General features: G+C 41.9%; 1 protein-coding gene across 2 annotated transcripts; it reads left to right on the top strand.

Moving 5' to 3' along the window:
* Nucleotides 1-2,223: 2,223 nt before the first annotated feature.
* On the top strand, nucleotides 2,224-17,612 carry DRG1 (developmentally regulated GTP binding protein 1). Of its 2 annotated transcripts, none has more exons than XM_027566248.1 (9): nucleotides 2,224-2,410; nucleotides 3,190-3,313; nucleotides 4,221-4,396; nucleotides 8,437-8,506; nucleotides 10,793-10,962; nucleotides 14,122-14,252; nucleotides 15,317-15,484; nucleotides 15,747-15,869; nucleotides 16,801-17,612. In XM_027566248.1, the coding sequence occupies exons 1-9, from the start codon at nucleotides 2,369-2,371 to the stop codon at nucleotides 16,898-16,900; spliced, it is 1,104 nt and encodes a 367-aa protein (XP_027422049.1). In that variant the 5' UTR covers nucleotides 2,224-2,368; the 3' UTR covers nucleotides 16,901-17,612. The 2 variants fall into 2 exon arrangements, with proteins under 2 accessions (XP_027422049.1, XP_027422050.1); XM_027566249.1 differs by having other exon boundaries at nucleotides 2,264-2,410; nucleotides 3,150-3,313.
* The last annotated feature ends 2,838 nt before the right edge of the window (nucleotides 17,613-20,450 follow it).

Genomic DNA, 20,450 nt, shown 5'->3' with positions numbered 1-20,450 from the left:
GCTTTCAAAATTAGCACACAGCTTCTGGGCGTCCTGGCTTCCTCTGCACAAGACACTGGGGAAGAGGAGCCTTTTGAAATTTTAAATTTTATTATTATTACACAAATAATGCATGGATACATTAATCTTTTTTTAAAAAATTGAACAACAGTAAGAGAAGGCAATGGCACCCCACTCCAGTACTCTTGCCTGGAAAATCCCATGGATGGAGGAGCCTGGTAGGCTGCAGTCCATGGGGTCGCTAAGAGTTGGACACGACTGAGCGACTTCACTTTCACTTTTCACTTTCATGCAATGGAGAAGGAAATGGCAACCCACTCCAGTGTTCTTGCCTGGAGAATCCCAGGGACTGGGGAGCCTGATGGGCTGCCGTCTATGGGGTCGCACAGAGTCGGACACGACTGAAGCTACTTAGCAGCAGCAGCAGCAGCAGCAATGCAGAGTAAGAAGTGAAAGTCTTTCTCCACTTTTCCTTGCATCCATCCCACTGTTTGAGATTGTATCCTTTAATTCAGACCATTTAACCATGTACAACTATATAAACATATGGATGTGAGAGAAAGCTGTGCGCCGAAGAATTGATGCTTTTGAACTGTGGTGGTGGAGAAGATTCCTGGGAGTCCCTTGGACTGCAAGGGGATCCAACCAGTCCATTCTAAAGGAGATCAGTCCTGGGTATTCTTTGGAAGGAATGATGCTAAAGCTGAAACTCCAATACTTTGGCCACCTCATGCGAAGAGTTGACTCATTGGATAAGACTCTGACACTGGGAGGGATTGGGGGCAGGAGGAGAAGGGGCTGACAAGAGGATGAGATGGCTGGATGGCATCACCGGCTCGATGGATTTGTTTGAGTGAACTCTGGGAGTTGGTGATGGACAGGGAGGCCTGGCATGCTGCAATTCATGGGGTCACAAAGAGTCGGATACGATTGAGTGACCGAACTGAGCTGAACTTTAACATCTTTCTGTGTCCTATCTTTTTGTCTTTTCATACTGTTCATGGGGTTCTCAAGGCAAGAATACTGAAGTGGTTTGCCATTCCCTTCTCCAGTGGACCACGTTTTGTCAGAACTCTCCACCATGACCCGTCCATCTTGGGTAGCCCTACATGGCATGGTCCTACAAGGAATGGCTCTTAGTTTCATTGAGTTAGACAAGGCTGTGGTCCATGTGATAGATTGGTTAGTTTTTTGTGACTGTGATTTTCAGTCTGTCTGCCCTCTGATGGAGAAAGATAAGAGGCTTATGGAAGCTTCCTGATGGGAGAGACTGACTGAGGGGGAAATTGGGTCTTGTTCTGATGGATGAAATGAGATGTGATGGTTGGATGGCATCACCTACTCAATGGACATGAGTTTGAATAAACTCCAGGAGTTGGTAGACAGGGAGGCCTGGCGTGCGGCAGCCCAGGGGGTCACAAAGGGTGGGACACGACTGAGCAACTGAACTGAACTGAACTGAACTTTAACATAATTGGGATCACAACGTAGGTGCAGTCTTGCTACCATTTTTTTCTTGAAACACTATGTCCTGGACATCCTTTCAGTTAAGACCACACAGATCTACGTTTTAATGCCTGAAATAGTATTTCACAGCATGGAGGTACCGCTATTTAATTATCCTTAACACAGTTTAGAGTTTTTCAGTATTACAAGCAATGTTCCACGGACCGGTTCTTTGGGAATTATCCAAGCATGCGTTTACTGCAGCCTCACCATGTGCCACGCACTTTACTCGGGGTTGGGGGGGTAAACAAAACAGACAGCTAAAAATAGTTTTGAGTGATGGAAAGGGGGTATTTTCTTTTCCCAAGAGGATAAGACAGGCTGAAGATCGGTCTCCACATCAACCCAGGAGGCCAAGCAGTCCCCCGGGTGTCTCCCCAGCAGGGAAAGGGGCCCCAGCACCCGTCGGTGCTGGCGAGGAAGATGTGGGTGCCCTTTTCAGGAAAGAGAGGCTGATCGCTGCGGGTCAGCAGCGAGGAGTCGCTCCACATTCACCACGCGCCGGGCGCTGGGCGCGGAGCCCTGCGCGGAGCGCACGTCCGGCGGGGCGGGGCCGAGCGGCGCGCGACCCTCAGCGCGCTCGGGGAGGTAAGGACCGGGGCGGCCTCTCTGGCCCCCAGTCCCGCGGGCTCTATGACACCGCACTGGCTCGCGGGACGGGGCGGGGCGGGCTGAGGAGGAGGAGGAAACCAATTCACGTTGTAAATCTCGCGGTGAGCCACGCGGGGAACTCTCGTGAGACACAGGAAATACCGCGCTTGCGCACTGCTGTAGCGCCCGGTGGTTGCGGCCGGTCTGCCGGCGACTGTGAGGCGGGCAACTGCTCCTGTGGAGGCCGTTGAGTCCCCCGCAACTCGCCACCATGAGCAGCACCCTAGCTAAGATCGCGGAGATCGAAGCCGAGGTAACGGACGCTCGAACGCTCCGTCCTACCTTCCTCTGAAGCGGCGTTGCTCCCGCCTGAGCTCCCCTCAGACGTGTCAGGCCCGGGGCCGCGTTGCCGGCCTCCCCTCAGCCTCTGCTCGCTCTTCTTGACTCCCCTCAGCCCGGGCCCGCGCTACTTACTTTTGCACCTTACTTGGCGCCCCCTCCCAGCATTCGGCTTCTGTCTGAACTTTCAGTTTTCTGTTTCTTTTCTGTGAGCAGCACGGAATCCGATCTCCTCACTTTAGCCCTGACTTGCTCACGAACCTCAGTATCTTTCTTCACACCCCTTCTTCCCTAGTCTCTGCTTTGGTGACCCCCTTTCCCAGAGTGTTGCTCCCGGGAATAGGATCTGGAAGTAAATTGTCACCTGTGGTAGGTTTGATTTCACCTGGATTGTTGTGTGGTTCTTCTGTCTGAAGGGCTCAGAGTTCTTTAAAATCGATTGGGGTACACGGGGTACAAGCAGTTGAAAAGGGTTCAGCAGTTGAATTGTAGTCTAATCTGTGAACGCTGATTGTAATGATTTTGGTCACATTTCTTCTCTGGGCCTCAGTTGTTTGCTCTGTAATGAGGCGAATTGACTGGGTGATGGAGAGAATGGATTTTTACTCTTTCAAAGTCTGACTTAAAATGGGTATAGTGACGTTAGAGGACTTAGAAGAAAACATCCTTCTCAGAGCTGAGGGAGCATTCATTCTGGATGTTTTACCTTGTAGGAACTGCTTCTGATTTATGGCTGTGATTCCTCCCTAATAGATGGCTCGGACTCAGAAGAACAAGGCCACAGCACACCACCTAGGGTTGCTTAAGGCTCGTCTTGCTAAGCTTCGCAGGGAGCTCATTACTCCAAAAGGTGGTGGTGGTGGAGGACCAGGAGAAGGTTTGTGTTTGGGTTTCTCTTTTCCTTTTGTGTGTGTGTAATTTTTATGAAAGTAGTAAAGGTAAAAACTAGTTTAGAAATGTCTATCAAAGTAGATTTATGTTTTCTAAGCTTAAATTCTTGAATTGTGTTTATTTTTATTCTATTGATTTCTGGGTTTGTGTGGGGTTTTTTTTTATTTGGCCATACAATGTTGCTTGTGGGATTTTAGTTCCCCTATCAGGGATTGACCTGGGCCTTGGCAGTGAAAGTGCAGGATTGTAACCACTGGGCTGCCAGGGAATTCCCAATTCTGCTGATTTCAAAGGTTAATGAATATTCTCTCTAAGTGAACTAGGGTTTTGTTTATGTATATCCTGTCCTGATCCAAAATAGATTTATGTTGGCTCAGTGAAATATATAAATAAAGAGTCGACAAGATAAAGGAAGTTCCTGCAAAGGGAAGTGAAGGTAGGAAGAGTAAGTTGAAGCCAAGAGAAAGTTGGTATGAAAAGTAATGTCACAAGGTCTGTACACTTCTAGAGAAGGGCCACAAATTTGGCTTTGAATTTGTTTGCAACTAATTGTAAGAAAAGAAAACTCCTGCTAGTCACACAGTTCCCAGAGTTTGTAGGGGAAAAAAAAAAGTTTTTTAGATCAATTATTGTATAATATTTGGGCCCTAAATACTGTGCATAGGTATATAACAACTGTTAGAGGTATAAAGTTTTTCCATCAAACAATCCATTAAATACTGTGAATTGCCATGGGGGAATTTTGTGTGCTTAAGTTCTACCCTAGAGATAAAACTGTTAAAAGTTGGAGAAATAGGTTTTAGAGGGGTAGGCGACCAGAATGTAAAAGGAATTGCTTGAGTCTCAATGCTCCCAGGATAACATTCTTCTTTTTATATTTATTGATATTTTAGGATTTGATGTTGCCAAGACGGGTGATGCTCGAATTGGGTTTGTGGGTTTTCCGTCTGTGGGGAAGTCAACGCTGCTCAGTAACCTGGCAGGGGTATATTCTGAGGTGGCAGCCTATGAGTTCACTACCCTGACCACTGTGCCTGGCGTCATCAGATACAAAGGTGCTAAGATCCAGGTAAGTTAGGCCTGCAGGCCAAGGACTGGAAGAAGTCAGTTCTTCCATTCATTAAAAAAAAACTTACTTGGAACTTTCTGTATGCCAAGCCTCGTATTTGATCTACCAGAACCTCTTTGGCTAGCAGGGGAGACAGAGAAGACCAGTGCATACAAATAAAAATATCGTTTGTAAAAACACGGAGAAAGGAAGGACTACTTTTTCCACCTGAGGATGGGGTGAGGGAAGGTCTGCTAAGACAGAAAAAGCTTTACATGGAAAGTGACAGTAAGATGGGTTTTGATGTTTATTAGAATTTTATCAGCTGGAGAATATAAAGGGCAATTTCAGGCAGCTGTAATGGGGAACAGCCTGCATTTTGAGCTTAGCTGTGGATAGGAAGTAGTAGAAACTGAATTTGGAAAGGTAGATTGGAGCTGAATTATGAAGGATCTTATGTGCCTGTCAAGGAAGTTGAATTTTATCTTGTACATAGCTGGGAGCCATTAGAAACTTCTTAATAAAGAATAACATGATCAGACCCTTTTTAGAAGGTAATTCTTATCTGTGAGGCTTAATGAAGTTGTTGTCTTCAAAAGTTCTCAGATAGATGATAGATTTAGGGCTCCCAAATGAGGAGTCCACTTGGGTATGAAAGATATGTGTAAAATATGATGTAACACTTTCTTTTTGGCTCCGCAGCTAAGAAGGTAAGGTTCTGAATTTCATGACATTTGAATCTAGGCTAGAGGTTCCCAAACCCTTAGTGTCTCAGTAGGTTCATACCCTCAGTGTCTTAGTAATTATTTCCTGACAACTTTTCTGTTTCTAGTAATTTTTTGTGGTGCTCCAGACCAAGAGAAGTAACCTGTTCCTTTAACAGTTAGAGCCAAACAATTTTTTATGATCTTACAGCTACATTTACTGTAGCTGTAAGTAAATAACAGTTATTTACTAATGGGATATGGACACTGTTAGGTACCATGTAACTTCTCAGACTTTGGAGTCAGATTGAATACTGCCACATTTGTTTCTTTTTCCACCCTTATTTTTGTGTGTTGCTTAATTTTTGCCATAGTAATCTCTGAAAAATCCAACTTTCCAAAGATTTGGATCTGTTATTTTTGACATCGGTGTAGTAGAATCTAATGGTGAAATTGTGAGCTTCTTGGATCTAGTAGGTTGACAGATACTGAGAATTGCTGTTTGTCTTGAAAATCAGAATGCCCCCAGTGCCTTGGCAGAACATTTAAAAACTCTTTAGTGTAGGCATTTGTTTTCCCTCTAAACAGTGAGTTACAGAGTGAGTTGTGAAGTGCATTCATATTTCCTTATTACAGAGTCTGAAGTAAGGAGGGACCAGTGTCCTGGTGGTATTTTCAGTGACTTTTTCTTTCTGGTTAGGTTCCATTAGAACACATGCCTTTCTAGGACTCCATGCCAATGTATATAATAAGAATGAGGACACTTGGGCATATCTGGACCATTTCTTAATTTCATCGGATTTCAGAATCTTATTGATAGTCAGTTTTGTCAGTTCAGAGAGTAACCTCTTTCCTGAAGAGATGTTATGGCAACGCTTGGTAAAACCCCTCTCTTTTCTTGTCTTTTCCTCAAAACCTTTATTTATTTCAGTCTCTTTTGACCTTTTCAGGTTTTTTTCTTCCTTTTTTTCATGGTGCTTTCTTTTCCATCTGTGCCCTCTGCCTGTTTTTCCTTCCCTTTCAACTTTCTCCAGAAACCAAGTTAAGTAGGCATACTAGTAGGTGTGTTTAACTGGATTAAAATGATTGCCCTCAAAATGTTTTTTAAAAGGCTCTTTTGTGGCAGAGGATTCATTATCTGTGATTCTCTAGGGAATGGTATACAAAATTAGAACCATCTAATAATTATAAGGAGATTGATTTCTGGTTTTTGTTGTTGGTGGTGGTGTTAGGAAGATTTTTTTTAACAATAAAGGTGCCTAAAAATGGAATAGTACCTCTTGAGGTAATTAGTTACTGTGTCTGGAGATGTTCAACTAGTAGCTGAACCACCTACTAACCAATTAACCAGTGATGTTAGAAGAAAACTGATGTTTCACATTGTCAGAGATTGGCCTGCAAAGTGGATGTACAGTGCTTTAAAAATTATGGGGCTTATGTTTCACCTTGCCAGAGTCCCTAGGACTCTTGTCATATATATGTATGTGTGTGTGTTGTGTATCTATGTATATGGACATGCACATATATCTGCTTTAACTTCTAAAGGCATTCGAATTTAAAGTAGGTTAGCATCCAGATCTTAAAATCCTACAGTTATGTGATTTGAAGATATATTTTTTTCTTTTCTCAATTCTTAGTTGTAATCTGAAATTCATATATGTAAAGGATGGCCTGTTTTTATTGGGTGAAATTTAGTTGCCACATTTTAATAGTTCAGTGTAATTTAAAATATTTAAATAGTTTAATGTAATTTTAAATATTTCCCTCTCAAGAAAAGCTTAAGTTAACTTGCTTTTATGTGTGTTGGGGCCTCAATAAATTTCTCCAACATGTTCAGCTGCCACAGTTAGAAAGCTCTTGCTCTTTTTTTCTCAGTTTAATATTAAAGGAAATATTATTTTATTTATTGCACTGTGCCAGGTCTTAGTTGCAGAAGGCAGAATCTAGTTCCCTGACCAGGGATTGAACCTAGGCCCCCTGAATTATTGGGAGTGTAGTCGTTGCCCCTGCATCACCAGGGAGGTCCCCAGGCTTATCTTATATTTTCCCTGCCCCAGACCTGCAATGAACCACTTCTGAAGGAGCTGTTCCTCCCTTTTGTTGGAGACAGGTACTTAGAAATCAAGATCTGGTGTGCTCACTAGTCCCAGTTTTAGAGGAGGTGATGTTATTTATTATGTAGTGAGGAATAGAGAGGAGCTTTTGAGCAGGTTCTTGAATGGAAAAGTTGAACTCTAAACACCTCCCGAGTTTGTTCTTTTTCCTTGTGGTTTATTTAATGTGAAGTATATTTCTGTAATATCAGATTTGCTTACCACAAAGGATAGTTGTTTTTTTTCCCTTTGGCCATGCTGCACAGCTTGTAGGATCTTAGTTCCTAGACCTGGGATGAAACCCAGGCCCTCGGCATTCAAAGTGGAGAGTCTTAACCACTGGACTGCCAGGGAATTCCCCAGCAAAGACTAGTTTTAAATGATGTTTTGATAAGCTCTAACTATATCCCTGTCTGTTCATGTAGATAATTCAGTATTGGCCATTCAGTACCATGGCCCTTGGTATTTTCAGGTTTTACATATGCTTGTAACGGACTCTTAAGAGCTTGTAACTGTAGTTTATGATCATGAGTGCTACAGATTTGGTTTTGATGTTCTTATCATTAGGTACATACACTGTGACTTATGTGAAGTTTTACTTATTGCATTTCCCGGGCAATTGAGTGGTTATTTTCAACTGAGGACACATATCAGAGTCACCCTTGGAGCCTTTTGAAATACACATCAGTATCTGAATCCTACTTTGGCTCTTGCAAAGTAGAATTTGCAGGAATAGGGCTTAAATATCTGCATTCTGAATTGTTTTATAGGCGATTCTTGTGTGCTTGCTTAAGAATGGCTGCAGAAATTTTTGTGAATTGGAGGATTTGCAAAGGTCTCAGGATTTATCACTTGTGAATATCATGATCCAGTTATTATCTATAGTAAAGAATTTGTGTGGAGGCTCAACTTTCTGCAAAGTGGGAAAATATTGAAAGATACTAAGGTAGAATTATGGATTTGTGTCCCCAAGATGTGGATTAAAACCTGATTTATTTGGACTGTGACTTTGGGCAAACCACTTATCCTCTCTGAACTTCAACTAATATCCTTATTCACAGACTTGCTACGTATTTTGAGTGAGATAAAGTATGTAAGAAGCTTGCAGCTGGTATTTAGTAGATGCTTAGTAAAAGTAAGATTTACACATTGACTTACAAGGAAGGTTAGATTTGGATCTCCTGAATTTTGAATACTTAAATCATTCTGTTTAATCTGTTGAGATTTATAACCAACTTTTCCTTTTCTCTCCTTAATCTTGCAGCTTCTGGATCTCCCAGGTATCATTGAGGGTGCCAAGGATGGGAAAGGTAGAGGCCGTCAAGTCATTGCAGGTGGGTATTCTGGGGCCACCGTCCTGGTATATCATCTCTTCACTGGGTGCTGTTCCTTTAGGGACTGTGGAGCTTGGAGTTGGCACCACAGTGAAGGGAGTAGTTTTACCTGACTTCTCACTGGAGCAAAATGTTGGAACTTGAAGGTATTCAGAGAACAGTCCAGACCCCCATTTGAAGGGAAAGGAAGGACAGGAGAAGTGAAGTGCTTTGATAGAATGTTGCCCTGTTGTGACAGATTCAGAGCTAGACCTCAGGTTTCCTGACTCCCACTCATGCCTTTTCTTCTTTTTTTTTTTCATTTAAAGTAAAATTTTATACAAAAAAATAAATAAAGTAAAATGTTATAAAAGGCTAATCATAGGGTAATTCTTTGGTGGTCCAGTGGTTAGAGCTCCATGCTTTCACTGCTTAGGGAGTGGATTCAATCCTTGGTCAAGGACCACAAGCCACATGATGCAACCTTTAAAAAAAAAAAAAAAGACTAATCATAAATTGCACTAATCTGCTACTCCATCTGTTTTCATCTCTACTGTCATTCCCCATTGGCAAGTACTGTCAAGTCTTCAACTGTTTATTCTACTTCATATTTTAAAATGTTATGCTTATATTACTGTTTCATGGTTAATTAATTTTAAATACCATCTATTGGTTTCATGTTATGGTAGGAAATTAGCTCTCTCATACTCCATATCTCTTCTATTTTTTCAAATATATTTTTTCAAGTTATAATTTTTAGTTAACTCATCAGTCATGGTTTATGTTATTATGTAATGACTGTGTAACTTATTCAGTGCTGAGATAAGTACTGTATTATGACTTGATTTCTTTAATCTTGAAATCTGCTTTTTAAATTTGTTTTTCATTGAGTTAATAATTGGTTCTTCTTTTGTTTGCTTTTCTGTTTGCTAATAGTTTTCAAATGTTCCAGTAGATCAAATGCCTATCAATCAGTATTTTTCTAGATATTTGAATACAGTGGCTATTGAGGACTTTGTGTGCCTGGTGCAATTGAGTTATGGAATTTTAAATTTTATCATTTTAATTTAAATTTGAATAGCCCCAGGTGGCTAGTGGAGTCTGTGTTGGACAGTGTAGCTCCAGATTTTTTTTTTTATAGATACATTTATTTATTTCTTGAAAGTGAAAGTGAAGTTGCTCAGTCGTGTCTGACTCTTTGTGACCCCAGGGACTGTAGCACACCAGGTTCCTCTGTCCATGGGATTTCCCAGGCAAGAATACTGGAGTGGGTTGCCATTTCCTTCTCCAGCTCCAGATTTTTTGCATGGCTGAGATTGTGTATGGGATCCCCTATTTCTTAGAGTTGTTGTCTTACCTTTTTTGGGTTATTTTCATGTTTTGCTGAAGTACATTATTTAGAAACTTAACGAAAAAGAGTGAATGATAGGTAAATTGTTCTTGTTTTTTTCATGTTTGAAAGTATTTTTATTCCACCCTTACATTAAAGTAATAATTTAGCTATTTATAGAATTATAGGTTTGAAGTCATTCATGGATGACTATTAGGAACTTGCTAAATGAAAAGAGTTGGGCACAAAAGACTATATTTTGTATGATTCCATTTATAGAAAATTCTTAAAAATGCAACTTAACCTATGGTGACAGAGCAGTGGGTGACTGGGAATTGAAAGGGAGAGATTGCAAAGGGGTACAAGGGAACTTTTGGAGATGATGAAATGTTCCGAATCTCAGTTGCTATGGTGGTTACATAGGTGTATACATTTGTGATCAAATTGTATGCTTAACATGGGTACTATTTATTTTTTATAAATTATAGCTCAAGAAAGTTGACAAAAAATATGCGAACTGGATAACTGTTTTCTTTTAAATCTTTCTGAACTTTTTCAGGGATTCAGGTTATTACCTGGTTTGTATCTTCATTCCAAATTATTTTTCTGCTAGTGTATCTAGAATGCTAGTATATCTAGATCTAGACACATCTCTCCATGCACTAACAGAAAACAAAGCATACGTTGCAGAGTGACTCTGGCATAAATCTTTGGAAACCTTAACTTCATGTGTGTGTGTATATGTATGCATGATAAGTCACTTCAGTTGTGTCCGACTCTTTGTGACGCTATGGACTGTAGCCCACTAGGCTCTTCTGTCCATAGGATTTTTGAGGCAAGAATACTGGAGTGGGTTGCCATTTCCTCCTTCAGGGGACCTTCCCTACCCAGGGATCGAACCTTCGTCTCTTACATCTCCTGCATTTGCAGGTCTTTAATGATCTTTGAAAAAGATTTTTTTATTTTCAATTCTTCAGTGGCCAGAACGTGTAACTTGATCTTGATTGTTCTGGATGTCCTGAAACCCTTGGGACATAAGAAGATAATTGAAAATGAGCTGGAAGGCTTTGGCATTCGCTTGAACAGCAAACCCCCCAACATTGGCTTTAAGAAGAAGGATAAAGGAGGCATTAATCTCACAGCCACTGTAAGTGAAGAAAGTATATGGGGTAGGTTGTTGAAGGGACTGGGGTGGAGAGTGGATTGTGGTTCGTGGACACTGACATTTGGAAATTGCTTGGCTTCTCCCAGAGCTAATTGAAGTCCTACAATGACATTGTAATGACTGACAGAGTAGGACAGGAGTCCGTCTCAGACTACTTTTGTGGTTTTATTTCCTCTTTGGGGTGGTATGGAACTAAAGCTTATGCTTGCATGAAGTAGATGGCTGCTTATGTCATCTATTTTCATTCATTCAACACAGATTTATAGAGCACCTCCCATGGGCCACCATTGTTTTAGGCTTTCCGGGGAAATGGAAGTTCAGTCAGTTCAGTCGCTCAGTCGTGTCCAACTCTTTGCGACCCCATGAACCACAGCATGCCAGCCTGTCCATCACCAACTCCCGGAATCCACCCAAACCCATGTCCATTGAGTTGGTGATGCCATCCAGCCATCTCATCCTCTGTCGTCCCCTTCTCCTCCTGCCCTCAATCTTTCCTAGAATCAGGGTCTTTTTAAATGAGTCAGCTCTTCACATCAGGTGGCCAAAGGATTGGAGTTTCAGCTTCAGCATCAGTCCTTCCAATGAACACCCAGGACTGATCTCCTTTAGGATGGACTGGTTGGATCTCCCTGCAGTCCAAGGGACTCTCATGAGTCTTCACTAGACAGACCTTTGTTGGCAAAGTAATGTCTCTGCTTTTTAATATGTTATCTAGGTTGGTCATAACTTTCCTTCCAAGGAGTAAGCATCTTTTAATTTCATGGCTGCAGTTACCATCTGCAGTGATTTTGGAGCCCAGAAAAATAAAGTCTGACACTGTTTCCCATCCATTTGCCATGAAGTGATGGGACCGGATGTCATGATCTTAGTTTTCTGAATGTAGAGCTTTAAGCCAACTTTTTTACTCTCCCCTTTCACTTTCATCTAGAGGTTCTTTAGTTCTTCTTCACTTTCTGCCATGAGGGTGGTGTCTTCTGCATACCTGAGGTTATTGATATTTCTCCCGGCAATCTTGATTCCAGCTTGTGCTTCCTCCAGCCCAGCGTTTCTCATAATGTACTCTGCATATAAGTTAAATAAGCAGGGTGACAATATACAGGCTTGATGTACTCCTTTTCCTATTTGGAAATGGAAGAGGGGGCAAAAATTCCTGGCTTTATATTCGAATGGGTAAGTAGCAAACAAAATTAATGAGTGATTATAGTATATTATGAGTCTGAGTGCTACCTGCTGCACTATTACAGCGTATTATGTTAGGATAAACTAAGGACAGAAGTTAACTAGGGAAAGAGGATGGAGAGTGTTGGTGGAAGGGTTGTGGTTCTAAGTAGGTTGATCAGAGAAATCTTCACTGAGGTGACAAGAAGGAGTGAACCAAATGAATATCTTGAGGAAGGGCATTTCATGTAGAGGGAACATCCAAGTGCAAGACAGGTAGAGCTTGCCTTTGCTTGTTTGAAGACCAACAGGATGAGCAAGTAGAAGAATAGTTAAGAAACAAAGTCATGGCATAGGGCCGTACATACTTTTACTTTGCAGAAGATGGTTGGGTTCCGGTCTGTGGAATAAAATTGATTCAGGTTTTAATGGAATCAGTCTGGCTGTTTGTTGAAAACAGACTGAAATGGGTTAAGAACAGAAACACAGAACCCATTTAAGAGGTTATTAAAATAATCTAGGCAAGAGGTGATTGTTTCTTAGATCAGAGTTGTAATAGTGGAGGAGATGTGGAGTAGTTATTGTGGAAAGATCTTGGAAATAGTTGGTGGGAATTACAGCTAAACTGGATGTGGGTTGTGAGAGAAAGAGGTGATGGTGAGTTTTTGTTATGAGCTAGAAAACGGACTCTCGTGACTAAAATGATAGGATTTAAGTGCAGAATAGGTTTGGAAGGGAGGGGAAGATCAGATATTAAGATGCCAGTAACACTCAAGTTAGATATCCAAATATTACTGTCAAATAGGCATTTGATCGGAGAAGGCAATGGCACCCCACTCCAGCACTCCTGCCTGGAAAATCCCATGGACGGAGGAGCCTGGTAGGCTGCAGTCCATGGGGTCGCTGAGGGTCGGACATGACTGAGCGACTTCACTTTCACTTTTCACTTTCATGCGTTGGAGAAGGAAATGGCAACCCACTCCAGTGTTCTTGCCTGGAGAATCCCAGGGACGGGGGAGCCTGGTGGGCTGCCGTCTGTGGGGTCGCACAGAGTCGGACACGACTGAAGTGACTTAGCAGTAGCAGTAGGCATTTGATGAAAGATCTTGCTGCAGGTATAAATTTATTGGTTATCAATTTTAAAGCCATGAGCTTAGCTGAGATCACTTAGCTGAGGAAGGGAGTATAAATAGAAAAGAGTTCCAAGGATTGAGCTTTGTGATACCTTCCTCCACCCTCTCACAATGATTAGAGGCCAGGAGATGGGAAGAATCAGCAAATGAAACTTCTCAGTCAAGAAAGAAAATCAGAGAAGTTTAGAATCCTGAAAGCCAATTAAAGAAAGTGTTTCAGATTGGTAGAGTGATCGGTTTTATCAAATGCTCCTTCTAAGTCATATAATTGAGGATTGAGAATTTCCTATAACATCTAATATGCTAGAGGTCCAAATTATTTGACTGGCATAGACTTAAGCTGTCCTGCCCCAAAGATCTTTCCTATTATCTTCTCATAATGTTTGAGTTGGAGGCTTCTTTCTGTATTTTTGCTATGGCTGCTGTAGTAAAGTACTATAGAGTGGGTGGTGTAAACAGCAGAAATATAATTCTCTTAATTCTGGAGCCTGGATACTTGACATCAAGATGTGAGCCATACTGGTTTCTTCTGAGGCCTCTGTCTTTGGCTTATAAATGGCTGTCTTTTCCTGTGTTTTCATATGATCCTCCCTCTGTGTGTCTGTGTTCCAATCTTGTAAGGGGGAACATGAGTCATATTGGATTAGGGCCCACCCATATGACATTTTAATTTAATTACCTCTTTAGATTTTAAGTATTTCCTACTCAAAGCCTGTCTTATCTAGGATAACGGTCTTTAGAAATAAATTTGCCCTTTATCTAGAATTATCTGGGTATATCAACAGATACTTTTAGGAGATTTTTTTTTTTTTTGCTCTCTGACCAGTTTTTGTCTTCTGTGCCCATTCAGTGCCCTCAGAGTGAGCTGGATGCTGAAACTGTGAAGAGCATTCTGGCTGAGTACAAAATCCATAATGCTGATGTGACTCTGCGTAGTGACGCCACAGCAGATGACCTCATTGATGTGGTGGAAGGAAACAGGTACTGATTAAATGGTGCCTGAGTTTGAATTTGAAGCCTTGTAATGGAAACAGCATTGGATTGTGAATCTGGCAGACAGCAGTTCTAACTCCAGTTGTGCTCTTATTAATAATAGTGGGCCTTGCTTTCTTTTTTTTTTTCTTCTTTTTTTCCTTGCTTTCTTGATAAAATGAAGGGTTGTTCTTGATTGCTAACATCCTTCTTTGCTCTGAAGTTTGATGATTATCAAATTGCTTGTTTCAGTTACTTGCTATGAACTAGACTATCCACTAAGCTCTGTGTTGTATGATGGTTCAAGAGAGTAGGTTCTCAGTCTGCTCTCACAGAATTAATCCATCTGAGAAATTCTGTAGGCTCTTCTGCAGAACTTAGAGCAGACTGGGATGTGTCTGTTCTCTAAGAGTACATAACTGAGATCTTACATAACATGAGACAGTACTATTTGAAATTAATAATTGAAACTACTGTTAAGTTATTTCTGGCATTTTGAAAACAGACAAAAACTGGTGCTTTGAGTTACATGTTTTATAAGTGAGGCAACTGAAGCCTGAGAAGTTGTAGCTGGCCTAATTATTAGTAACCTTAGCTGCCCTATTGATTGAACAGTTAGGATTGTGACACTGCTAGATGTTGTGTTTAAAATTTTTTTTTTTAATTCTTGAAGTTATTATACTATTAGAAGTGTTTTACATTCTTACAGTTCATAAAACAACTGGGAAATTAACTCTGAGATCGCCTAGGGACACATGTCTAGAAAGTGACAGAGCTGGGAATACATTCTGTGTGACTCTAAAGCTTGTAGTATTTACACTGCAGCATGCTTTCTCAATAATTAGTTGCATGATTAGGGACTGTGGCTTGAGTTCCGTTACTTCTTAACTGATAATTCACTTTTTGCATGTTCTACCTTATTTTGATAGGAAACATTTTCTTTTTTTTGGCTGACTTCCTCATGATTCCAGTTTAGAGTCTCTGATTTTGAGTCCTGGGTGAGGGGCTGTTGAATCAGACTGACAGTCTTGTCCACAGCTCTAGACTAACATACTGTTTTTCTGTTTCTGTAGAGTCTATATCCCCTGTATCTATGTGTTAAATAAGATTGATCAGATTTCCATTGAGGAGTTGGATATTATCTATAAGGTGCCACACTGTGTACCCATCTCTGCCCATCACCGCTGGAATTTTGATGACCTGTTGGAAAAGATCTGGGACTATCTGAAACTAGTGAGGATGTAAGTCTTAGTGGAGAGGGTGTTATTACTGTAGGACTTAAAGCAGACTGTCCAAAAATAATACCTGCTAGAGCTCATTAACATAATCTGTTTTTGGAGATAAAAATAAATTAATTCCTATCATCTGCAAGGCCATATTGAGGGTACCTTCTCCCTCAAGATAGAGGTTATCCATGTCTGGTCTGGGTTGATGGAGGGTTGAGTTGTGTTCACACATGAGGCATTCTAAGAAGTAAGCAGCCTTGCTCCCTCTGTGTTCTAGTTACACCAAACCCAAGGGCCAGTTGCCCGATTACACGTCTCCAGTGGTGCTGCCTTACTCCAGGACCACGGTGGAGGATTTCTGCATGAAGATTCACAAAAATCTTATCAAAGAATTTAAATAGTAAGTATGATGGCATGTGGTGCCTTCTTTTCCCTGTGAGCTACTGATTCTTCTAATGAATAATTCTTAGGATAGTGTTATAGAAATTCAGTCAGTTCAGTCGCTCAGTCGTGTCTGACTCTTTGCGACCCCATGAATCGCAGCACGCCAGGCCTCCCTGTTATAGAAATTAGGCATCAGGAAATGCTTGCTTGGTTAGAACCTTGCAATGTCTTCTTAAATGCTAAATCAAAACAGAAAGTGACACCACGCCAACTTGGAGCAGGAAGAGCCCTAAACACCGTTTCAAGTTGGGAGGGCTGACAATACAAATTGCTCTGAGGTTCTCTTGTTAATTCATTTTCCTCTTGGCAAACACAAAATGTTAATTCTTCCTGCCAGCCTCATATTGGGCTTCACTGGGTACTGAGCCCCCCTAAACCTTTTGGATAAGCAAATACTCTCTTGATAGAGTTCTCCTAGTATGGCTAAGGAAGGACATCCTATGTTTCTTACCAGTAACCACTGATGGTTCATAGGCCCAATGAAAACTAGTATCCTGTAACTGACATTGCATTTGTAGGAATCAATTTCCAATCAATTATTTCAGGGTATTTCTCTATAACAAGTCTGTGCTTTCTCCTTTTATTTTTAAATTAGTCTCGTCACACTTCTCATTTGTATTTTTTTGCTTGACTTTCATAAATTGGCTCTGGAGCATGGGGAACCACATAACTTTTAAGTCTTCCACATTTTATGTGAAGGCTCCAGTGTGCCACACTTCAGGGGAAGCTAAAGCCTTTGGGCTTTGACTGGGGATTGGGAACCTTGTCTGTTGCAGGCCTTTGACTCTTAAGAACTGGAATGCTAACTCTAAACAGAAAGTGACACCTAGGTAGCTAGAAGCTAGGTGATTATTTACACTGAATGTTCTTTTTTTCCTTCCATACAGTGCTCTGGTGTGGGGTCTGTCTGTGAAACACAATCCTCAAAAAGTGGGTAAAGACCATACGTTGGAGGACGAGGATGTCATTCAGATTGTGAAGAAGTGATGCCATCCCCTTCCCCATCTGCTGGGCCAAGCCTAGCAGCTTTCTCCACGATCAAACACCTGACTCCAAGCCCCTCCTGGGTTTGACAGGCACTGGATCAGGATCAGGGAGGGAGATGGAAGCACCCAAATTGGAACTTCACTTGTCTTAACTTGGTGTCACCTTATATGTTGAGCTGCATAAAGGACCTGGTAGGCCAGCTGACTATGTACAGTTCATGTGTCATTGTCAGAATTTGTTTTGAGATGGATTGAATGAGGATGGTTATGTACAGTGAGGCAGCTGCAGAAGAGGTCCTTGGGAGCTTGGTATTGAATGTGAAATGGGTAAAAATATGACTGCAGCATTTCATCTGGTGGTTAGTCATGAGATGCTTCCAACTGGATGTGGTCCTTTCAGTCCTTTCAAGGGGTCTTTCTCTAATGATACTGGAGAAAGGAAGGACTTGATGTAAGTTAAGTGATTATTCCCTGCAAGTCTAGCCCACTTGGGAGATGGTGGTTCAGTAAAATACTCCGACCAGACACATTGGGCTTTGAGTGGCAAGCCCACCTTTAATTAGCTGTGGAACTCTGCATAAATTACTTGATCTCTGTGTCAGTTTCCTCGTGTAACATGGAGATGGTAATAACACCTTCTAGAATGGAGATTCTTAGTGTTAAGAGATGGTACTTGTAAAATGCTTATTAGCACAGTGTCTGATATGTAAATACTTGGTGAATGTTGGCTGTTGTTTTCACTGGTTCCTCTCCTTTAGTTAGAGCACAGCTGTGTATCGGTGTTGGGCTGAATGTTGAGCTGAACTGTGCTGCCAGCTGCATGCCACTGTCTCCTTTGCCATAACCCAGCCCTTCTTGACTTCAGGACTTCCCATGGCAGTCCTGGCCCCAAGCACATAACCTGGATGAAAGCATGGAGGTAGCCCAGTGCAAGTGAGGCAACCAGTCTGATCAGAGCAGGTTTGTGGGTACACCTGTGTGTTTGTATGGAGGTGGGAGGGAGGGTAGGTTATAAGAAGTAATGGGGTCAGGATTGCTAGAGAGGGTACTAAGGACATCATTAAAGGTTAATAAGGGAATTTAAAGGGGTTTTCTTGATAGTGGAAAATTGACTGGCAAAAATCTGTGTGTTGGAGTGATTAGTGAGAATATGGGAGACAGAGGGTGTGGGCGTACAGGAGGAGAGACCTAAACCTGGCAACTGGCCTGCTCTTTGCAGAGAGAAGTCAAAGACTATATAATTATGGATTGCACGGATGATAGAGAAGGGTGGTCCATGAGAAAGTCAGCAAGGGAAACAGATTTACAGGAAGACAGAATTTGATTTTAGATGAGGTGAACTAGAGCTTCTAGCAGGCTGTGAGCAGTGAGGATGTGGGATTATCTACACACTCGGCCTTTTCCAGGAGTTGTTTCTCTTGTTATCTTAGTGACAGTTGTTTCCCTCTCGTATCTTCCTAGAGCTTGGGCTTAACACTGTCCCCAGACCCAGGAGATAAGCCTCTCAGGCCTGGTATCCTAGTGACTTTGGAGGGTGTAGATCTTGATATCACTGGTACATTCATGATAGAGGCCATAATTTAGAGTCTACTCTGGCTTTTCAGAGACACTGGCTTTCTGAGATATGGGATTTCCAGCAAGGTTTACTTTCCAGGCAGAGCTTATATTGGGTTTTGAGGAATCCTCAAATTCACTTTCATTGGGCAATGAAATGCCAGAATGTTGAGAAAGATGTTGAAATCTGGGTTCATTCCAAGGCTTCAGGATATGCTTTGAATGGGCTTTGCTTCCATCCTTCCACACCTTCCCCTTCCCCCATCAGTGGCCCCCTGGTGTTTGAGGAGAGCATTACCCTACCTCCTTTCTGAGCTCAGACTTGGGAGTTCTGGGAGAGGTACAGTTTTGTGTTTGGAATGCTGCCTGGGGTGGGGCCACCAAGGAGCGTTATTCCTACAGGGCAAAGCTTTCTCTTCCTGAACTCCACGACTAGGGTTGAACTCCACGACTAGGGTTGTTTGACTGTCACAACATAGCTTGAATTTCCATTTTTCTTTTCAAATGCCTTTAGCTGTGTTTCAGTTCAGTTCAGCTCAGTTGTGTCTGACTCCTTGCAACTCCATGGACTGTAGCATGCCAGGCTTCCTTGTCCATCACCAACTCCTGGAGCCTACTAAAACTCATGTCCATTGCGTTGGTGATGCCATCCAACCATCTCATCCTCTGTCATCCCCTTCTCCTCCCACCTTCAATCTTCCGCAGCATCAGGGTCTTTTCCAGTGAGTCGGTTCTTGTCATCAGGTGGCCAAAAGTATTAAGCTGTGTTTAATAGCGGACAATAACTTAACTGGCTGAAAGGAAGAAAACTTGGTCTCTCACATAAGTTGTCTGGAGCTCAGATGGGCTAGCTGGTGGGTCACTGAAGATCCAAATTCTTTCCATGATGCCATCCTGTTCACTGCTTTGCTGGGCAAATGGCGCCCTTCACAGTCAAAGAATATCTTTATAGCCTTGGGCTTTATACCAGTATCTAGAGGATGCCTAAGAGGGCTGAGTCTTAACTTTTGGTGAAGCCATTTCCCAGAAGCTGCACAGCCAATTCCTCTTAGTGTCTCATACCCATTCTTGAACCAGCTGTTAGTAAAGGGAGTAGAATATTGAAGAGTCTGTTTACTCCAGTTATGTTATCTTCATTCTTGGAGTTTATCCCTTTCATTTATAGGCTAGTGGACCTGACTTTCTTTCTACCTTATAAGAGACTGTCTTATAATCTCCTATAAGAAGACCTGGCTGTATTTTCCCATTAAAAAAAAAAAAAAAATTAGCTTTATTTTTTTTCGTTGTGCCTCATAGCACACAGGATCTTAATTGCCTGACAAGGAATTGAACCTAGGGCCCCTGCACTGGGAGTGTGGAGTTTTAACCAGTGGACCACCACGGATGTTCCTGTACTTTCCCATTTTCCCCCCTACTTCTCATTATTACTAATTTTCAAAGTACTGGTTGCTCAACTGCTTTCTTAGGGGTGGAGGCAATGTTCTTTCCTACCTGACCCCTCAACTTCCACGAGATTCTCTGTGGCCCTCTGCTGTTTTACTTTGAGGAGGCTTTGCACATCCTTCCAGCTTTGATTGCTTCTAAGCTTGTCTCATGCCTGCTAGACTCCCCAGAGTTGCTCCCTGTAAGAGGGCTTATTAGCTGAGACATCATGTCATCATGCTCTCCTTACTCCATAGCTGGCTCTTAGTTTCTGAAGACTGTATTCACTTCCTTTTTTGCCTCTACTTCCATTCACCAAAATAGCTTTAAGATCTATGCATTTAGCTTCTGCTGTGCTTTTCTTAGCAGCATTCCTTTATTTTCTTCTGACCCCCATCTCACCAGCTACTGGCTTTGCCCTTTGCTTGGTGCCTACATTTGTTCATGTCTGTCGTATTAGCTTCTAGCCTAAAAAGGAATTCCTCACTAGCAGCTTCAAACCAACCCTCCCCACTTTACACCTAGGACTGTTGGTTCAATATGAAAGGAAGTGAAAGGACACACTAGATGGAATT

This window comes from Bos indicus x Bos taurus, chromosome 17, assembly GCF_003369695.1.
Source record: "Bos indicus x Bos taurus breed Angus x Brahman F1 hybrid chromosome 17, Bos_hybrid_MaternalHap_v2.0, whole genome shotgun sequence".
Lineage (NCBI taxonomy): Eukaryota > Metazoa > Chordata > Mammalia > Artiodactyla > Bovidae > Bos > Bos indicus x Bos taurus.
Note: the sequence above shows the minus strand (reverse complement) of the source record. Positions and strands in the feature narration are given on the sequence as shown.